Genomic DNA, 20,764 nt, shown 5'->3' on the forward strand with positions numbered 1-20,764 from the left:
CTCTGAAGTACAAACATTGTTGATGGTTGAGTCTTTGTGGCATTCAGTGTTAAACGCCACTGCCTTGAGGCTTGATGGCAACTCGTTAACATTAATGTAAGTGTCCTCCCCTCCCTTGTGTTTTCACAGGGAAAGTTTGAGAAATATATGTTCACGTGTACATCTTAATTTGGATAGAACTTATTCTCTGCTAGCCGCTGAAACCACAGTGATTTCTCCTTCCCATTCTTCCTTTACTGACAGTCTGGCCATCTATACTCTGCTTTACAAGCCTTGCTGGAATATGGAAAGGAGTAGCCAGATTTCTCTAGAGAGGGAAGCTGCCCCAGACCCTACCCCTGATCTGCCCCTGCACAGCCCTCACAACGGTCACTGTTCTCTGATATGTTGGAAATGGAAAACCTTTCAGCCATCCAGAGCCTTCAACCTTTACTCAGATAATTTTTACCTTAGTACCAGGGCTGAAATTCACCCAAAGGGCACCATTCCTGTGGCTGTACATACCTGGCCTGCTCTCCCTGGAGCCAGGCAAAAAGCTGTGACCACTCACAGTTGGAACACAATGAAGGCTGAGTGAACTGTGAGTGAATGAGTGCAGAGGAATATTGTGGAATTCTGATGGAAGGAGGAAAATGCATTTCAGCTCATTGGTGGCACTGGGCCAGTTAGCTGCAACACACAAAGCAGTTACTAGAAATGCATTTTGAAGCCTTTGGCAGCCCAGATTGGGATCATGCTCTCAGGGAAGAAGTGGGTGAGAGGAAGAAGCTCAACTTTCTCAGTCAAGACATGGCAGCATAACCTTGAATTTACATTTCAGGGAATTGCAAAAGGCTGGTGGCTTCCTTTGGAAATCAGGAGATGAGAAAATGGAAGGTCAGTTTGATGAGAATCAAGGAATTTTTGTTTCAATGTAATTGTAACCTTTAGTCAGAGTACTGGGGTGTGGTTTTTTTTTTTGCTGTCTGTTTTGCAAACACATAAATGTTAATCAGGCAGAGTTCAAACTACTTGTCATTTAATAAATACATGATTTTTGAGTGATTCCTTAAAGGCTTTCAGAATCTTTTCTTTTTTCACACATTTCTAAGTTTGCAAAACAGCAGATAAGGGACTTGTTAGTAAAATCCAAGGACATACATAAATACTTATAACAGCTAAGGCACTTAGCACAGAACACTTAGCTCTCCTGGGGCCCATCCAGCCTGTGGTCCCTTCTTTAAGGACAGAAGTAAGGACAGATTTTCTCTGAAATCTGGTAGTGCACACTACTAGTTCATTGTTATATACTATGTTTGATTATGTTTGCATTATATTTGTCAAACATTATTTGTGGTTTCACAAGCTTGGGTATTATGAGATCTGTGGGTAAGTTTAAATAACCACCTCTCGATAAATTATAACTTTCAGTGTAACAGAGGGGATTGACTTTAGGCTTTAGCATAAACAACATCTTGTATTGTTGTTACCTGCACGTTGGGTTCTTGTCATCCCCCAGGATGGAAATCAAGGGAGACAACAAACAGGAGTAGAGTAAAAGTTTATTAGCTTGTGCACAAGGGAGGCACAAGGGATCCCATGCAGAAAGGAAAGGGACAGGTGACTTTCTCTTCAGGGAGTGGGGTTGTGGGACTTTTATTAGGCAAAGGTTGAGGAGGAGTGCCTTGTCATGGCATGCAGAGGTGGGGCTGTGCTTGCACCAGCACTGTCATGTAGCATGCTACTACGTGTGAAACATGTATCATCAGCATGCTAACTCTCCACCCATGGGTGAGATTTTTACTATGCTAATGGGGCTAGGGTCACCTTCAGTGGACTCCTGGGTGCTAGGGCACATGCATAAATAGGGAAAAGTCCTCAAACTGTGGAATTTGGATCTTGGTGGCCTTTATCTGATTCTTCCTAGGTTGTGGATTGGTTAGAGGCCTTATGTTGTTAGGTCTGGGGCCTTGCAGATGGCCCTGTCTCATTAGGCTGGTTCCTGTCTCTTTCTGCCCTGAGAGATTTTATCCTCCTTAATCTTAAGCATCATGGGCAACGGTCTCTTCTGAAGCTACTTCCTGCTGACAGGGGACATTGAGAAGGGGGCCCTATATCCAGGAGAAGTAAAAATCTTTTTCAGCTTGTTGCAGGGTCCAGTAGGAATGAGAATGAGGACCAGGTAGGTTAGCTCTTGGAAGTGGCTGGAATCCTTGCATGACTATCAGTTTAACGTGGAATTGTTGGAGCCTAGAGGACTCAAACTTGACAAGAAGGTTAAAACGACATGGACCAAAAATTAATAGAAGTATGATGATTACCAGGGGTCCCAAGAAAGGAAGGAGCCAGGTGAGGAGTGGCAGGGCATCCTTGATCAGTGACCATGCCCAATTGGGGTCTGTTCCTTGGTTATATCAGTGAAGCCAGGACACTTGTTCATAGATTTCCCAGATGTTGATCTCAACCTTCCCTGAGTTATTAACATAAGTAATTTCTGGTGAAAAAAAAAAGAAAAACACGGTTACTGGTGGGAGCAAATTATAAACCAGTTTCTGAGCTCAGGGAGCAGTCAGCCAAAAAGATTTCTAGACGTCAGAGTTGAAGCATCTTTTATAGCTTGAAATCTCTCTGATGATGTTATCGGGTGTCCAGGTATCTTTCTGAGAGACTTACACAGCAACAGACATGAATTTCTCTTAAGTTTATATCAAGTTGTCCAGCTTCAGTTTTCAGGGCTTCAGGAAAATAACAGGTTTAGTTCTCAATGATTCCAAATGAAAGTGATGGGAAAAAACTGAAAATATTAGTTTGGAGATTTGTAGCCAGATATTTCAGGAGACTAGAAGAATTCAGGATCTGGTCCAGTTTACAGATAGAAACCTCAAAGACAATTATCAGAACTAGAACCTAATATCCATGAATGTGTACTATAGTTTCTATTGAAGCATAATTTTTCTCTCTAAAATCACTCTCATTTTTACCAAAGATAGCCAATTAAGACTCATTGGTTTCAAAATAAGTCTAGTTTCAATAAACTTGGCCCAGTTATTTACATAAGTATAGCAAGAATAGCAATTGATTATATAGGTTCTTTCAAATCTGCTTTGCTGGAACTTTTTATAAGGAATCTCAGATTGAACTTTAAAGGCCTCTCGAGTCCAGGCCAAGCAAAGCCAAGGACTTGTCAGACTCCACCTGCAATACCTACAAATCCTTGAGGTTCCTTGCACCTGCCAGAGGAGTGACTTTTTTTGCTCACCCAGTAAGGTTGCTGGGAACTCTGTAAACAAGGTACCAGGCCAATATTTCCAAGTGGCTTCATTCCAGAAAGTCAACCTTTATTCCTCTAAAGCTGTCTTGTCATATCTAAGTCTGTATGTTTCCCTCAAATATGACATTCTAGTCAAAGCCTTGGTAATATAACCAATGTTTCCAATTGTGTCCTGTTATAAGGAGAACAGAATCTTATTGAACTTATGCAAATAACTATATTGCCATGAAAACAATACTCACTCACTAAAAGTTTCCAAATTTTGGAGGGATCAGGTAGGGAGAGAAAAATAAATGTTTTGGTTCTGCTTACAAAGGTATAATTTATCAAATTGCTGTAAGTCATAGTTAGCATGAGAGAAGAGAAAAATATTTCCTTAAATCTGAAAAACACAGAACATTAAAAAAATTGACAATATTTCAAACGAAAAATCATAAAAATTATAATCATTCTCATCAGTTCATTCTGTCCTGTGTGATCAATTCCTGATCTTAATCTTCTGTCAGCAGTTTCATGAAGTCATCAATTTCTCTGTTAGAGTTCTGTAATTTAATGTTTCAGTATTTTATCTTATTTAAAAAATGACCCAGATATTCAATGAGTTTGGTTTTTTTTTTGAGGAAGATTAGCCCTGAGCTAACTACTGCCCGTCCTCCTCTTTTTTGCTGAGGAAGCCTGGCCCTGAGCTGACATCCATGCCCAACTTCCTCTATTTTCTATGTGGGACGCCTACCACAGCATGGCTTGCCAAGCAGTGCCATGTCTGCACCCGGGATCCGAACCGGTGAACCCTGGGCCGCCAAGAAGCGGAACGTGCGCACTTAACCACTGTGCCACCGGGCCGGCCCCTCAATGAGTTTTTTATTGTTTAATTTCACCTAGCAAAACTTCAAAGTTTCAAGTTACCAGAGAGATTTTGGAAGTTATCTTAAATACGCAGTCATGACACATAACTATTGTTAAAAAGTTCACTCAATACTCTTATCTTTTTCAATCTATTTAGTTTAATTGTTCCCAAGAATTACTTAGATTGTCTATAAAGACTTTGAAACATTAGACAAAATAAGTTATCATCCTGAGCCATTATTTTGCTGACAAATTTGTAAGAGGGGTAACATGGGCTTGTTTGACTAGTAAACCCGGGCTGTACGTCTGCATCATATCCAGTGCTGCTAACTCTGGGGACGTCTCCATTTTAATCAAACCAACCATCTTAAATAAGCTTTCAGTTACCAAAGATCAATTTATATCATGTTAACTTAAAAGACCTTTGGGTTAGTTTCTGTTACATTTACAAATAATTTATATAAGTGCTTGCTTTAAGCAAATGGAATAGAGCACTTTAAAAATTATGCCATCTGGAGGTAAAATATCACGCATATTTAACATACATATAGGCACACATATATAGAAACTACACAGCTATTATTTTAAAATTACTGCCATGAATCAGGTATAGTAATACAAAGCTCCCTAGTTAGGAATCCAAATTTTGTTTTAAGCCTTTATACTAATATCTGTGGAGAAGACACTCAGGATGCTAGATTCTTGGCAAGAGCACTTTTATGGCCGTTTTTCTTGCTTTTTCCTTTTTTTCCCTTCAGTCCTAGGAATTAGTGATGGGCTAGATATTCCTCAGAGGATTTGCAAGCTCTTTCAGATAAGGGAAATGGGGGGAACCTGAACTGCCTCTAGAGCTTCATTTCCAGTCTTGCAAGGATTTTCTAAGGACAATTGCTCTTGATTTCTCAGAAATTGGGTTGTAACTTAAATGACGTTGTAGGTTAAACTGCCTGTCCAACTGCATCACAAAGGCACAGAGAAACCATTTAAGTTTTCTCCAAGATGGCGTTTCTGGGGCATAACACATGCAATTGAAAGTGTTTCCAATTAGTTAAAGTGCACCTGAGGGGTGAGTCTCCCGAGATGCTTGGGGCGTTCCCCATGGCAGTAAAGCTCGAGTCTGACTGACAGTGGGCCTAGAGAAGGGTGCAGAGCCCGACTGTGGGTGTCAGTATAGTTGTAAGATTTAGTCAAGTCCTGCTAGCCCAGGTGCTTAGTCCCTGAGCCAGCACCAGGCAAGCCAGGGAGGCAAGAGGCAAAGGCCTGGAGCAGACCAGAGGCCAGGGCTCCTAGTGCTCGGGTTGATAGTTAAGGTCCTTGGCGAAAGGTTTTCAAGTTTCAATTTTACAAAAGGTCCAGTTCTGCTGCTTGGGTCCAGCCCCAACTTAACCTCGACTTGGTGATAACAGAGGAGGTGACAAATGAAAAAGACAAAGAAGGGAAAGAGGTGATGAGGCCTCACCCTCATAGCCTTTTTCCAAAGGTTATCAAGATAAGGGTCACACAAACAACAGTTCCCAGGCAGGACAGTTTACAGAATAGATTACAGGCCTCCCATTCCCATAACTGACTCAGTAGGCCCCTAAAATGCTCAACAGGTTCTTGACAGAAAACAAAATAGGATCCCAGATGTCAGTCAAATGACTTACAGAGGGGCCAAGCTGGAATCACTCCAGGTGCCCAAACAGATTAACAGAAACCAGGACCGCCAGGAGAGGGCACCTCACTTGGGGTTGCTGGGGTGATCAGGTCTGGAAGAGGAGAGCGCCCACAGGTGGAACGCAGAGTCTCCCAAACCAGAAAAGCGAGATTGTCAGGCTAATGACTGACCCAGGGGCTCATGGTGCCCCTGAAACCGGAGGAGAGAAGATACTCCGAAAGAGGATAAAAGATTGAAAGAGAGAGAAGGAAAAGAGGGAGACTTTAAGAAAGTTGGTTGGACTGGAGAGCGTTGGACCCTCTGAACACTGGAGTCCAAAACAGGTTAGGATGTGGCCATTTATGTCCACATCTGAGCAGCCAGGCCAGTCTGGTGCCAACCTGTCCAATCTTCGACCGGGACTCAAGAAAGTCCCTTCAGGGTCACCGAAATGTTACTGGTGTACTGGGTCCTTGTTGTCCCTCAGGATGGAAATCAAGAGAGACAACAAATGGGAGTAGAAAAGTAAAAGTTGATTAGTTTGTGCACAGGAGAGGCACAAGGGAGCCAGTGCAGAAAGGAGAGGGGCAGGTGACTGGCTCATTAGGGAGCAGGATTGTGGGGCTTTTATTAGACCAAGGCTGGGGAGGAGGGCCTTGTCATGGCGTGAGAGGTAGACTTGTGCTTGCGGCTGCGCTGTGGCATGTATCATTAGCGGGCTAGCTTTCCAGCCCTGGGTGTGATTTTTACTATGCTAATGGGGCTAGGGTCGCCTTCAGTGGACTCCTGGGTGCTAGAGCGCATGCGTAAGCCCAGGAAAGTCCCAAAACTGTGGAATTGGATCTTGGTGGCCTCTATCTGATTCTCCTAGCTTGCAGATTGGTTAGGGGCCTTATCATTTTAGGCCAGGGGACTTGCAGATGGCCCTGTCTCATTAGGCTGGTTCCAGTCTCCTTGTTACAGGTGTTGTAGCCTAGCATTAGCTAAATTGAGTTTCTGTTCATTTGGATTTTAAGGGAAGCCTGCTCGCCCGACCTTCCATGCTCGGTTCCGTCCTTGATTGCCTTTGACTGTTCCTTCACCATCTCTTGGCCTCCTTAATCACTCTATTTTGTCAGCCCCCCTCTATACGCCCGTTACTCCTGGGGAGAGGAGATTTTCCTTCTGTCTCTAGCCTCATGACCTCTCCTGAGCACCAGAGCTGCACTGCCGACTCTCTCCTAGACTTCTCCCCTCGCCTGCTCTCTTGGCGCCTCAAATCCAAGGTGGTTAGCAGTAAGAGTGCCATCTTCCCCTTCCCACCTGCTCCTCGCGCCAGGTTCTGCCTCTCTGTTCAGGGATCCGTCCTCATCCTACCACCAGCACCACTCCAGCTGTAAAATCACAAGGCCTTCCTCATCTCCTGTCCTTTTCTGTCTTCCAGTTGAGTGCCAAACCCTCTGTTTTTTACCAAAATGGTGATCTCTTGAATACAAAGTACCTTGTACATCTCTTTTGTCACTGTCTAGTCCAGTGCTTCATAGTCTCTCACTTGGATTATTGGAGTTTCATTTTAAATTCCACATGCCCAAATCTGAGCTACTGATTTCCCGCCCAAAACCTTTCCACACACTGTCATCCTCACCTCAGTTCATGGCAACTGCATCCTTCCAGTTGCTTAGCCCAAGAATCTTCCAGTCATCCTTGACTCCTTCCTTTCACGTCTTATGGGGTGCATCTCCAAGATATAGGTAACACCCAATCACTTCTCACCACGTCCACTGTGACATCCTTACTTCCAGCGCCAGGACTATCCTGAATGATCTCTCTGCTTCTTTCCTGCCTCCCATCCCAGTCAGTTTCTAGGAGGGCGCCCTGAATGATCTTTTAAAACTGCAAATCAGATTCTGTCCTGCGGCACACAAACTCCGTTGTGTCCTCATTTCACTTAGAGCAATGGTTTGCAATCAGAGGTGACCCCTCCTTCTCCAAGGGACATCTGCAATGTCTGGAGACATTTTGGTTGTCACAGTTGAAGGGAGGGTGTCACCGGCATCTAGTGGGTAGAGACCAGGGATGCTGTTAAACGTCTTACAATGCACAGGACATCCCCCAAAACAAAGAGTTTTCTGGTCAAAAATGTCAACAATGTCGAGGTTGAGAAACTGAGTTAGAGAAAAAACCTTGACAGTCGCCTAAAAGTCTGCTTGATCTGGCATCTATTACCTCTCAACCTCATCTCCTACTACCCTCCTCCTGGTTCACTCCATTCCTGCCATATTGGCCTCTTTACTGTCTGTTGCATGTGCCAGACAAGCTCCTGCCTCAGGGTCTTTGCACAGGCAATTTCCTCTGCCTGAAATACCCTTCCTCCTGATATCCATATGCATAACTAATTCCTGCACGTCCTTCAATCCTTAGCTCAAATTTCACCTCACTAAGCTTCCTGTGAGCGATTTATTTAAAAATGCAATACCCCTTCCCATTGGCACTCCAAATTCACCTAACCCTAACCCTAATTCTAATGTGGTCAGGGTAGGCTTTGAGGAAGTGACGCTGGAGTGGATCATCTGAGGAGAGGGTAGGAATTAACCAGGCACAAATGGAGGTTGGTCAAGGGAAGGAGGAGCTTCTGCACAAGCCCTGAGGCTCGAGGGAGCATCAGGAGTTGGAAGATCCAAAGTGCACGTGGCTGGTGTGCAGGCAGGAGCGTGAAGTGGATGTGACGCTGAGAGATCAGCAGGGCCAGGGCACAGGGCCATGCAGCTGAACCGCACTCATGGTTGCTCGAATGGTGTCCTGAGCAGCTGTCTGAATGCATCTCAAGTAATCACTCTAAACTCTTTGAAATTTATAGTGGAGTGAATGTATAATCAAGAAAAAAAATTGTTTTTTCATTTCTGATCCTGTTTGCTCACTTATAACAAGGAAAGGAGTTTTCAGGAAAAGTGGATAAAGCAATATTGGGTGGGAGAGGAGAAGCATTCAAAGTTAACATTACCATGATTTCAGAACACTGTAGTGAATGCCTTACAAAGCATCATCTTCTGAGACTTTCACTGTGAACATGTGAGGGGTAGAGGGGTCATCAGTGCAGTCATATATTAATATTCAAATTGAATCTACCTGTAGAGTAGTTCAGGATTACCCTTCTCCATTTTCCCCGGGATTCAGGGACATAGCATTACACCTAAAACTGGCAAAGAGTCACAGAAAATATTTAAGCTTAGATTTCAAAACCGCCCATGACTATTTTGGCAGAATGTATCTTGGGGCTTTTTTTTAAGCAATCCCAATGCAGATTGATTTTTTTTATTCAGATTGCCTGGAGGGAACTTTAATCTTTGGTTACTTCTTACATATAAATATGCTGGACAATTAATTTGGATTTCAGGGAGTAAATGTTTTCTTGTTGTTTTTTTTTTTTAAAAAGAAACTGTAAACAGTCTTTTCATTCTTGTGGATAAAGAGAATCATTTCTCTGGACCTCTACTATTTGCCACCCCAAAGGGAAGGCAAGGCGCCTGAGTCAGTCATCCGGTCCCTGCCAGTGAGGTGACCAATGAGTTTGAGGAACAAGAGTGAATAAACTATTCACTCTCATTTGGGTCTCCCCGTCCCACCCCACGCCCCCCCCAGCCCCAGGTATACTAATAATCTGAATGTTGTTGTCCTACTTAGAGGTTTCCACATGCTGTCAGTCCCTATTGTTTACAGCTTTTCCTCCTCTGTCCTCCTGCCTCTAGGTTATTAGATTCCTGCAAGTTATTTGGGAACTGATCAAGATTTCAAGCTAAAGATGGAGTTAATGAATCGTCTGAGGGCCGTTCTTCAAGCCTCTCCATGCAAGTCACCGTGGAGAAGATTCCAGATTCCGAGGTCCATGCCAGTGAGGCCCTGCAGCCTCTACACCTGCACTTACAGAACCCGGAACCGAGCCTGTGAGTACACCGCTGCCTTAAAGACAGTGAAAGGCTGGTTGTTTCCTAGCAATCACGTGTGTGTTAAGTGTTTGCGGGTACTATGTCAGTGGCATTCCAGAGTGGGATTATATGCCATAAGAACTGAAAATAGCTACTTGTTTCTCTATTTGTCTTCTAAAATGTGGAAAGTTCTTTTTTTCCTAGCTTTATTGAGATGTAATTGACATTTAACATTGTGTAAGTCTAAGGTGTGCCATGTGATGATTTGAAACACACACGTATTGCAAAATGATTACCACAATAAGGTTTAGAAAGATCTTTTCTTGACCAATTTTAATATGTTAGAATGATGTCATGCAGAAGGAAGACAAGGGAGATGTCCCGGTTTCAAATACTTTGGGACCTGCTCTTTACTGTTTGTTGTTAGCAATAGTCTCCTTACTAATGTTGATCCAGAAACTGAGAATTATTTCTTTGAATCTTAACGTTCTGGAAGTTGCATATTAATGTTTGCAAGCTCAGTAGCTTCATGCTCTGGAATATTTCATCCCTAGTTACAAATTGCAGTTACTTCTAGCTGACCACTTTGCCACGTGTGTGCTCTGCTGTAAACGCAGAAGAACAAGTGAGGCAGCACATGGTCTTCCCTGGAACCTCTCGATCTCCTTCCCCTCCTGAAATACAAGTTACCGTCCATGTCCATGTGCAAGGATTCTCCACCGAGACACTGCTGACTGGGGCGTGGGTCATTCTGTGTTGTCAGGGGACTGTAGTGTGCGCTGTAGGATGTTTAGCAGCATCCCTGGCCTCTACCCGCTAGATGCCAGTAGTACCCCCCACAGCTATAATAACCAAAATGTCCGCAGACATTACCAAATGGGCTCTGGGGGACAAAATTGCCCCTGGTTAAGAACCATTGAGATGATAAGTAGATAATGTGTGTATTTGTGGAGAGATGAGTCTGAGTTTGTGGAGAGATGAAATGGGTAAGTATAGCAGTAAGGAGGAATTTTTTCATCTTTTCAATTATTTTAAGGGAACTGACACAATGTGTTCAAATGTTGGCTTCCTTCTAGATCTAGGTTTCTGCACTTTTTCTCTTTGGGTTTGCTCTCTTTTGACCCCATATGCACATAATTAAACAAATAGTTAAGAAAGGAATGCTTGTAAATTAGTAATACTAATCTAGCTAAATCCAAGGACTTGAAGCTGCTCCATAAATATATTTTTATTGTAAGTTTACTTTGTTTCCTCTAACATTGACTCATTGAAATGAACTGGCCAGAGTCATAATAAATTTCTGGTTGCTGGGTGTGGCTTCCTACCAGCAGGCCCACATCCTACTTGGACTGGCTCATTTTCGATGCTGGCACTTTGCGGTCTAAGGCTTAAAGTGGAAAAAAATAGTCATATTTAGCTAGTGACTAAAGTTTTACTTTTTTTTAACAGGAAGTTGAAAGTTAAAGGTCTCAAATCCAATATGCTTGTCTTTTGGATAATTTGCTCCTTTTAGTGTTAACAAAAACAAAAAGCAGTGGTGGCTTGGGGATGTGGGGGCTTCCCTTGATTAATTTTCCACATCAGATGTTCTTGTTTGTAAGTTGCTAAGAAAAACAAGTGCCAGTCATAATTTGATTTTGTTTTTGGCAATTTCACTGCCCCTCCCTGTTTTCACTGAGGAGAATATCATGGTCTCTGTACCCTGGGCCACTGAGCATATCCTGTTCCTAAATCCCAGAGGCTCATCTGAGAAGTCTGACAATATTCTTTGTTTCTGGAAGCTCAGTACCCCAGCAGAAGGCCCAGTGTACACTTGTGACCAAGAATGACCCAAGATTGAGAGAGAGAAAAGATAACGTCTATAGGCCTTAGCTAGCACCTGCCACACAGTGAGGACTCAGTGTTGGCAGCTACTTCTGCTACTATGATTGTTAACATCATCGTCTTTATCGCCATCATAGGCTCAGTGCCTCCCTCACATGTCTTTTACAAAGGGTAACTTCTATTTGGTTTTCAGAGTTTCTCCTATGTCTGCTGTTTCTTAAAAATAACCAGCCTAAAATAATCCTTATGCCAAAGGCACATATTTTAGAGTGATAAATTCTGCTCCCCTACAATGGATGCATGTCGTTATACGTTTGTCCAAACCCATAGAATTACAATACCAAGAGTGAATCCTCATGTAAACTATGGACTCCAGGTGATTACGATGTGTCAGTGTAGATTCCACAATTGTAACCAATGTCCCACTCTGATGGGGGATGTTGATGACAGGGGAGGCTATGTGTGTGGGGGCACAGTGTGTATATGGGAAATCTCTGTACTATAAATAAATAAAGTCTTTTTAAAAAATTAAGCATGAGATCTTAGATCATAAGAAAATTAATTTAATAATGTTAATTCTTAATTTAATGAAATATAAAGAATATCATCTAGAATGGAAGTGGTACATATTTATTTGTTATTATTCCAGTAATTCTTAATATTCATGATCTCTCTACTTTTAGAAAGAAGAGAAACATTTCTTTTTAGGATAACTTGGAATAGAATGGCATTGTGTAAAATGTAGCTAACTACTAGCCCTAATAAGTATTTACCTGTAAATTTATTATTTATTTTTTTAAAGATTTTATTTCTCCTTCTTCTCCCCAAAGCCCCCCGGTACATAGTTGTATATTTCAGTTGTGGGTCCTTCTAGTTGTGGCATGTGGGATGCCGCCTCAGCGTGGCTTGACGAGCCATGCTAGGTCCACGCCCAGGATCCGAACCTGCAAAACCCTGGGCTGCCGCAGCAGAGTGTGCCAACTGAACCACTAGGCCACAGGGCCGGCCCCTACCTGTAAATTTAAATTCATTAAAATTTTACGGCCAGAAGTGCTGAGCACTTACCATATTAGTCCTTTCCATCATCAGAGAAAGTTCTATTTGACAGTGCTGATCTATATTATAACTGAGCTGTGTTATACAGTTCTTCTGTCATTCCTCCAGTTAATTTTGAAGAACAATAGTATCGAGAGGCTTCTTTTGCTGTTTCTTCACGAAAAACTCTGCTCATTCCTAAATAATCTAGACTCAGGATGCCCCAGATTGAGTCTTTCATTAACATCCAAATAACCTTGAGAAACATTGGGAAGATCAAGAGCCCGCTGGAATTGTATTAAGGGCCTCAGGGGAATCTGCAGGTACAAGGAACTGACAAATAGCCCTGAACTGACCACCAGGAAGCTGCATGTGTATGCTGTGCTTATCTGGGCTCCGCATCAAGGATCCTTTTACAGCCCTGATGCTCTGAGAAGACAATTTGTGATTCTGTGATCATCCTCAGCAACGTCATATGGAGGGTCCCTGGGTATCCTGTCACTGTGCTAAGCCCTAGGCCTACCAGGATGGTCTTCAGTTAGATGAGAGAACAGCGCATCTCAGGAAAAAGGACGGTACAGGGCAAGGCAGGGGAGAAAAAGCTCATGAGGGTATAGAGCAACCATGTCTAGGAGATAAGTAATGTGAGCCACAAATACGAGCCATATAGGCAATTCTATATTATCTAATAACCACATTTAAAAGAGAACAAATAGTATGTCAATTATACCTCAGTACAACTTGGGGGGGAGGAAGAATAAATAAATTTAGTTGATTTGTGAAATTATTTCTACTAATATAGCAAATATATGTGAAAAAGTTATAGGTGAAATTAATTTTACTAATCTATTTTATTTAACCCAATATATCCAGAATATTATCACTTTAAAATGAAATGAATATGTGAAATATTTTCCATTCTTTGTTTTGTGCCAAGTCTTCAAAGTTCCTAGGTGTTTTACATTTATAGCACATTTCACTGGCAACATGGGGTGAGTGGCTACCACATTAGACAGTGCGGGTACAGAGTGGTTGCCGAGGAGTAACAGCAGATGAAGGGATGCTTAATGTAATGTGGGGTTGTTGGAGAAGGGGCGTCAACTGACCTTGAGAGCCTGGTAGGATTTTATGAAATGAAAGGAGCAGGCAGATGCGATCATGTGAATGCAGGAGATGTTCTGGCGTAAACCTGCTTGCCTGGTCGGAGAGAAGATGGGTGTGAGGTAAGGGGAGAGAGCCTTGGTATTGATACCGAACCTCCTAATCTCAAGTTTGTGTGCCCAATGCACAGCAAACGAAACACTGAGACATAGTGCTTGGAGATGGAGAAAGACTTATTCAAATTGGCCAAAATGAGTAGGTGGGAGCTTGGGTTAGCTCAAATCCACCTCCCCAAGAACAGAAAGCAGGGGGGTTTTTTGGAGCTATGGGGCTTGGCAGGAGGAGCTCCGGGAAAACAAAGGGTCACTCCCGATAAGCCCCTGGGCAATCTGACTTCTGGGCTTCAGTGGCTGTAGAGGCCAGCCACCAGGTGATTGCAACCTCCCCCAAGGCATTCTCTTTCTTCTGCAACACAGCTCACAAATGCTCTGGAAAACAAGCTCACAACTCCTCGAGACCCCTGAGTCACCTCTCAAGTTAAACAGGAAAACAGCAAATTGCTTCAATATCTACAGTAACCCTTAGGTACCTGGCTTCAGTATGACTTGTTTGGTTTTCTCTCTCAGTAAAACAGGCATTAAGTGCTTCCTTTGTGCCTGGTACTGAGTTCAGCCTTGGGGCTGTAGAAATAGTACAGGCCCTAAGGGCTTGGAGTGACACAGATCCTTTGAGCAGATAAAGCAAATACACATGACATGAGTAATGCTTGGATGCTAAATGGTGTGAGAGTGACTGCAGTGTGAGTTCAGAAGAAGGAAAGATCAGAGTGGTTGGAGAAAATGTCACTGATGCAAGCTTGGTGAGTCGAGGAGTCGAAAGACGTCTTGGACTCTCAAGGTCTGCCAGTAGTTCTCTCTTATTCAGAGAATAGCATGGAGACAGGACCCATGGGTAGTGAAGAGCTGCAATGTGTTGAGGGTTAGAGCGAAATTTATAAGGCATAGGTGTGTGAGTTATTTCTTTACAAGACAAAGGAAAGATCATGAAAAAAACTGTTAAAATGGTATCAGTGCAGGTGGGGTCTGGTTAATGGGTGGTCCTATAACTTTGGATGGAAATCAGGTCGATCAGGTCAGGATGTCCTGTGCTTCCCGGAGGATGATATAGATCATCGGTATGTAGGGCAGGACACCTTGGACTTCTCTCCTTGGGGCAGGAGCAGCCTTGATCCTCATCATCAAGACCAGAATTTGGGAAGACGGAGTAGAGAGAAGTGAGGAAGAAGGAAAAACAACCGAGAGGCATCGTGTGAAGTCTGGAGTGTAAAGGTCTAAACTAGGTTGGTGGTCATGAGCAAGGCAAGGAAGAGAGAAACCTGAAAGATTTTTAAAGAAAATATAATGTGGTGATCAATGAGGTCCTAGGAAATAAAGCAAGAAGGAGAACGAAACCTTTTCATCAATGCTCTTTATCTTCATTCAGTCCACAAGCCAGCTCAGTTCTGGATTGCAGAGCAGTGGAGAAGCAGTTAATTAAGTATAGATGTGTAGAGGAGGAGAAATAATTTTCCCTCTATCCTTCTGAGTCCTAGGCTGAGACATCTGTAATAAAAGATTAACAAGAGAAAAACATAAGTCTGTTAACATGTATACCTCATATACACATGGGAGAGACCCAGGAAAACTGAGTGACTCCCTGAATTGGTCCAAGCCACCACTGATATCGGCTCAACACAAGGTTGACATAAGGGAAGCCATTTTGTAGGAAAAAACCCATATTGTGACTTTAAATGACCTCTGAGTAACTATCCCAGACAAGCTCTGTAGATTTTCCGGCCCCTCCCAGCTGCTTTAAGATGGTAACTTTTGTTCTTTTGAGTTCCTTAGGAATGTAGGAATGTGATAATCCCAGGCAGAGAGCCTCTGCTGATAACCATAATCAGTGACAACTGAAAGATCAGGGTATAGGGCAGCTGCTCCATTCTCTGATGCATATCCAGTAAAACAAGGGACTATCAGGAACTGGGACCAGATGTCTGCCCCACCCTGAGACCAGCCATCTCCCCCACCTGGAGACTGGCCCTGTATATAACTGGCCTGTAGGCTTTGTTCTGTGAGATGCTTCTTTTGGACATGAGTCAGCCATCTTCCCTCTTGCCAGCAAGCTGTAATAAAGTCCTTTCTCTCCTACTGATGCGGGGTCGGTGAGCCGAGGAGTCGAAAGAAAGATTTCTTGGACTCTCAAGATCTGGCAGTAGTGCTCTTTTATTTAGAGAATAGTGTGGAATAGCATGGGGACAGGACCCATGGGCAGTCGGGCTGCTGCGTGGGGACAGGGCCCACGGGCAGGAGGAGCCGCTGCTGCTGCCCCGAGTTGAGGGTTAGGGCTAATTTTATAAGGCATGGGTATGTGAGTCATCTCTTTACAAGACAAAGGAAGGAACATGAAAAAAAGTTAAAATGGTATCAGTGCAGGTGGGGTCTGGTCATTGGGTGATCCCATGACTTTTAGACAAGAATCAAATCGGATTAAGTAAAGGTCAGAAGCCACCACCCTAAATCAGTTACATGAGATTGCCAGACAGTAACCAACTTAAGTTCTTGCCTTCCCCATTAAGAGTTTCTAGAGACAAGGTCATCTCTCTTCTTCTTCCTGGTACAGAGAGGGAGGCACCTTTTACAGATAGAGATTTACCTTACAAATGTAAATGTGTCCTAACAAAGGGCAAGTTCCATTCCTCAGAGCCTCCTTCCCTGTCCCAGTTTATCAAAAGCAATCAGCCTCAAATAATCCTGATCCCAAAGAGACATATCTTGGGGTGGCCAATTTCAGGTCCCTACAAGGTCATCCCCCCTTCCTTCACAAATGCAAATATCTCTCAAAGAGCAAGCAAATTCCAGTCCTCGGAGCCTGCTTCTCATCTGCAGTTTTAAAAGTAACCAGCCTAAAATCCTCATCACTACCACCTTGCCTCCTGACTGTTGGCATGTCTTGTGGCGCACAGACGAGCCCACTTGGGTAGTAACACCACCTTAAATACCATCTTCAGCTAAAGAGGAAAGAAATATATGGGGAGGTGGAGGGGAGGCCAATTATGGGAGGCGACCAGGCAAAGCTCAGTAAACAAGGTAAGGTTGTTATGCAGATTTAAATCCTGCCTTCTCCACTGAAACAGAAGAGTTTCTGGTGATTTAGTCATCCTCCTCTTCCTGGTAGGGAGAGGGAGACACCCTTACAAATGGAGATTTCCCTCATAAATGTAAATGTCTCTTACAAAAGATTAACTTCTACTCTTGTTTTCCGAGCTTTTCCTGTCTCTGGTGTTTCCAAAATAATCAGCTCAAAATAATCCTTATGCCAAAGAGGCGTATTTGAGGGTGGCATATTCTGCCCCCCTTCACCATCCCAAAATATACGTCGCTGGCATAAGGATTATTTTGAGAAACTGCAGACACAGGAGAAGCTCTGGAAACAGTAGAAGTGACCCTTTTGTAAGGGAAATTTACATTAGAAAGGGGCCTGTACCAGGAAGAGGGCTGTTACCAGAGATGGCTTTTTCACCTGAGAGACTTCGGCATGGCGGAGCAAACTCTCTTTACGATACATTTCCTCTTCTCACCTTCCTGTGAAATTCCTTCCTCCCCTTTCAAGCCCCAGACTCCTGTCCCTCTCCTTAGCTCAGGTGTATCAGCCTCAATTGCCTGGCTGCCTTTTGAGTCTCATATCTTTGTGGGGCTCCCATAAGTAAGTAGGGAATTAAAATTTTTTCCTCCTGTTAATCTGTCTTACAGGTGGGTCTCAAGTAAGGTTTTCTTCTCCTATCGTGGCATATTCTGCTACCCTTCATATGCGTACAATCATAACCATACCTGTTTAATGTTTTGAAGGAAAAGATCAGAGTGCTATGATTAAAAATTAAAAGGGGTCATATCATAAGGGGGTAGTCAAAAAAAGTTTCACTGAGGAGGTGCCACTTAAGCCCAGGACCTAAAGATAATAGGAGCCGGCCTTGAGCTGAATGAGGGGCAATTGATTTCTGAGGAGGAGGAGCAGGAACTGAGGAGGAAAGGCAGGAATGCAATTTCCACATTTCTAGGGCTGAAAGAGGAAGACCTCCACCCGCCTCAGGCTGGAGACGGGGTAGTCCAAGCACAAGATAAATCAGAGTCAGGACTAGTCGTAGAAATAAATGAGAACTAAAACCGAGCATATCCTCACTATGGAATCTAAAGGGCGTTTGTTATTGACACCTTCCTAATGGCAGCATGGCATCACTCACTTAAACCATGGTCGATAAAATCACTCTATTTCATTTTCCTCAAACAAGAAGAACCTGAAAATGAAGGCTCTGTGGTCAGAACACTTAATCATCTTCCTGTTTTGAGGGACAGTATGAGCAACTACGAAGAAATCATTTCAATCTGCATTTGGTTAAAATGGCAGAAGAGGAAGGGAGGAGAGAACAAAAATGTGAATTTATCTTTAGCAAAACAAGCCCTTGGCAAAAGCTGGCTTCACTAAGGGGACAGTGACCAAGGGCCCCCCTAGTGGGGAAATGGTCTGGGTTTGTAAAGAAGGAGGTCGTGGGGGGCAAGTGGAGAAAACCTTCTGGAAGCCGAACTTGTGAACTGAAGGGCATCAAGTGATAGGAGTGTTATGGTCATAAAAGAGCAATTGGAGGAATAGGCCTGGTTTTCTTGGGCTGGTGTTTGTGTGGGTGTGAGAGTAGATTCTGGCCATTACGTGAAGGAAGTGGGGAACGATGGAGGGTGAAAGAGGGCATCGTGTCAGGCATCTGCTTATTATTCCACCTCTCCCCTGGTCTTCACAGGAGACCCTCGTAAATTGCTTTTGAAGGGTGATTCTCAAATCCTCAGCCACGGTCTGAGTATCTCAGAGAGGAAGAGGGGGCAAGGTCTCTTTGTGCTGGGCATCTTTAAATCTGAATCAGGGCTGTTCTAGGGGTTTCTGGAAGTTTAAAGATATCACATAATTACTCAAATACAGCTTTTCATCCCAACACTAGCAGTTGAATAATCAATACTCAAATTAAAGGGCCTATATTGACTAAGGCACTACAGGGCAACAAAAAAGGAGGGAGATATGGCTCCTGCCTGCAAGGAATTTGCGTTCTAATCCAATTATAGTGTGACTTTATTGTACCGACTCATATGCATTTTCCATTTTAGATTTCTGAAAAAGTTCTTGTTCTTCACAAGTTCTTTTATACTAAGGGAGAAAACCCAAAACATTGGATTTGGACCTCCCTAGAGATGAGTACTGCGTTATATGAAAAAATAGAAAGAAAAAAGAGAATACTCTGAATTTGCCTATAGCTTTTTAGCTGTAGACCAAGATTTCTCAACTTTGGCATTATTGACATTTGGGGCCAGATAAATCTTCCTTGTGGGAGCCAGTCCTGTGAATTGTAGGATGTTTAGCTGCATCCCTGGCCTCTGCCCACTAGATGTCAGTAACACTCTCCTCCAGTTGTGACAACCAGCAGTCTCCAGACATTGCCAACTGTCCCCTGGGGGGGCACAAAATCACTTCCTCCCTTGAAAACCACTGATCTAGAAACTGCCTGGAGAGCTCTATATCTATACTACTGGTGCACTTTTCCCAAAAAAGCAAAACAAAATAAGGTTAAGATCTTGAACTTGAACGTCCAGCTTTGGGCAACTACCTCAGGAAGAGATGTCTCCTCTATAAGAGTAAACAAGAGGCAGGTTTCTGGCTTTTTTAGTGGAAAGTGGAGTGCCAGTGACCCTGGCATACACAGGGGTTTTGACTGGGTAGCAGCTGCCCTGTCACTTTCTCAAATCCTTTGACTCATTCTTAGTAGTGGGGTGAGGTACAGAGGGTCGTTGGTCATGATTTATCTCCATTCATATTTCCTCTAGTTTTCCTGTTGGTCTTGGTTCCCATCCGTGGTGTTTCTAAAGGGCAGAGAACTGCACCACCCAAATTATACACGTGGGTTCTGTCCATCATGCATGGATGTCTCAACAGCTCTATCTGTGTTACAGGAAGTCCGCTGAGATTTATCAGGACTTGCCACAAAGACCTGGTGCTTGACTCTTGGGTAGAAAAATCATCATCAGTGATGTCATCACTGTGGGTGCCATGTGGGACAAGTTGTGCATGTACACCTTCATATATAATGTCCATAGCTGTGCACGTGACAAACAGAACTCCAGGGACCTTAGCAATGCTGATTCTCTGCCCAGGTTTTGCAGGATGGCTGCCTTGTGCTCACAGTTCGCTTACATGGGAGGTAAACTCAGCAGACGCACTTCTATGGGACCGTATAATCCCTCCTATGGGATCAATGTCCCTGTGTCTCTTCCCTCTGACATACTTCACTGCTGTGATTCAGGAAGGGTCTGAGTCTCTCCTTAAGGGTTAGGGGTCTCTGTGTCCCCTATTTTCCTCTTTCTCCTCCATGGTGTGACATGGCCCCAAAACCCTGAACATCTTACTTAGACTTCTCAAATTAAGAAGAAATTACTCCTTTCCTTCCCAGATTCATCGGTATCTTTCTTAATTCTTTCAAAACCCTAGAGTGTGTCCCCATCTCAACCGGAAGCCTATAATATTACATTGTGTCTAGGATTCCAGAAATTTCAAAACAGCAAGCTAGATTACAGGATGCATGCTACGCAAGCCTTTATTTCTACTAGCCAACCAATTAAAACCTTACCATGCTTGGTTGAACGTTCTGTCCAAAAATTCTTCCTCCTCTTCCCTCATTTCCTTTGTTGAAAATAAGTTCAGTACTGAAAATGTCATTAATTTGTATTTGTATTTAAAGCTGGCTTGGCAGGTTGGGCTCCGAAAATTATCAATAAAGAGAAGGAACTCGTTTGAGAATAGCCTATTCCACATGGCGCTCGTCTCCACGCATTTTGCTGTTATCGCAGGACTGGGTGTCACTCGGTTTAGGTGAAATTAGAAGGTCACCTGAGATGCTTTAGCTTGATGAGACAGCAGAAGGCCGCTTCTCTACAAGCTGCTCTCTGACCGCTTTGTCTTCTGCCTTGGTCAGTCATTTATGCCCCTGAGCAGCTAATTCCTAAGACTTCAATTCCATCGGCCTCGACAGGCTCTCCGCAACTGGAATTGCCTGGTGTGTGATCCCAGATAGTGGACATCTTGGTGATAGCCCGG

At 43.4% G+C, this 20,764-nt stretch overlaps 1 protein-coding gene across 3 annotated transcripts in view; it reads left to right on the forward strand.

Moving 5' to 3' along the window:
• Positions 1-20,764, forward strand: part of LOC103543111 (carbonic anhydrase 5B, mitochondrial) — a 38,759-nt gene that overhangs the window by 889 nt on the left and 17,106 nt on the right. Inside the window, exons 2-3 of one of the 3 annotated variants that reach the window (XM_070603759.1) lie at positions 821-876; positions 9,458-9,652. In XM_070603759.1, coding sequence (XP_070459860.1) covers positions 9,511-9,652 — 142 coding nt within the window. In that variant the 5' untranslated portion in view covers positions 821-876; positions 9,458-9,510. Of the gene's footprint in view, positions 1-820; positions 877-9,392; positions 9,653-20,764 lie in introns of all 3 variants that reach the window. The other 2 variants (XM_070603758.1, XM_070603760.1) reach the window with 2 other exon arrangements.

This window comes from Equus przewalskii, chromosome X, assembly GCF_037783145.1.
Source record: "Equus przewalskii isolate Varuska chromosome X, EquPr2, whole genome shotgun sequence".
NCBI lineage: Eukaryota > Metazoa > Chordata > Mammalia > Perissodactyla > Equidae > Equus > Equus przewalskii.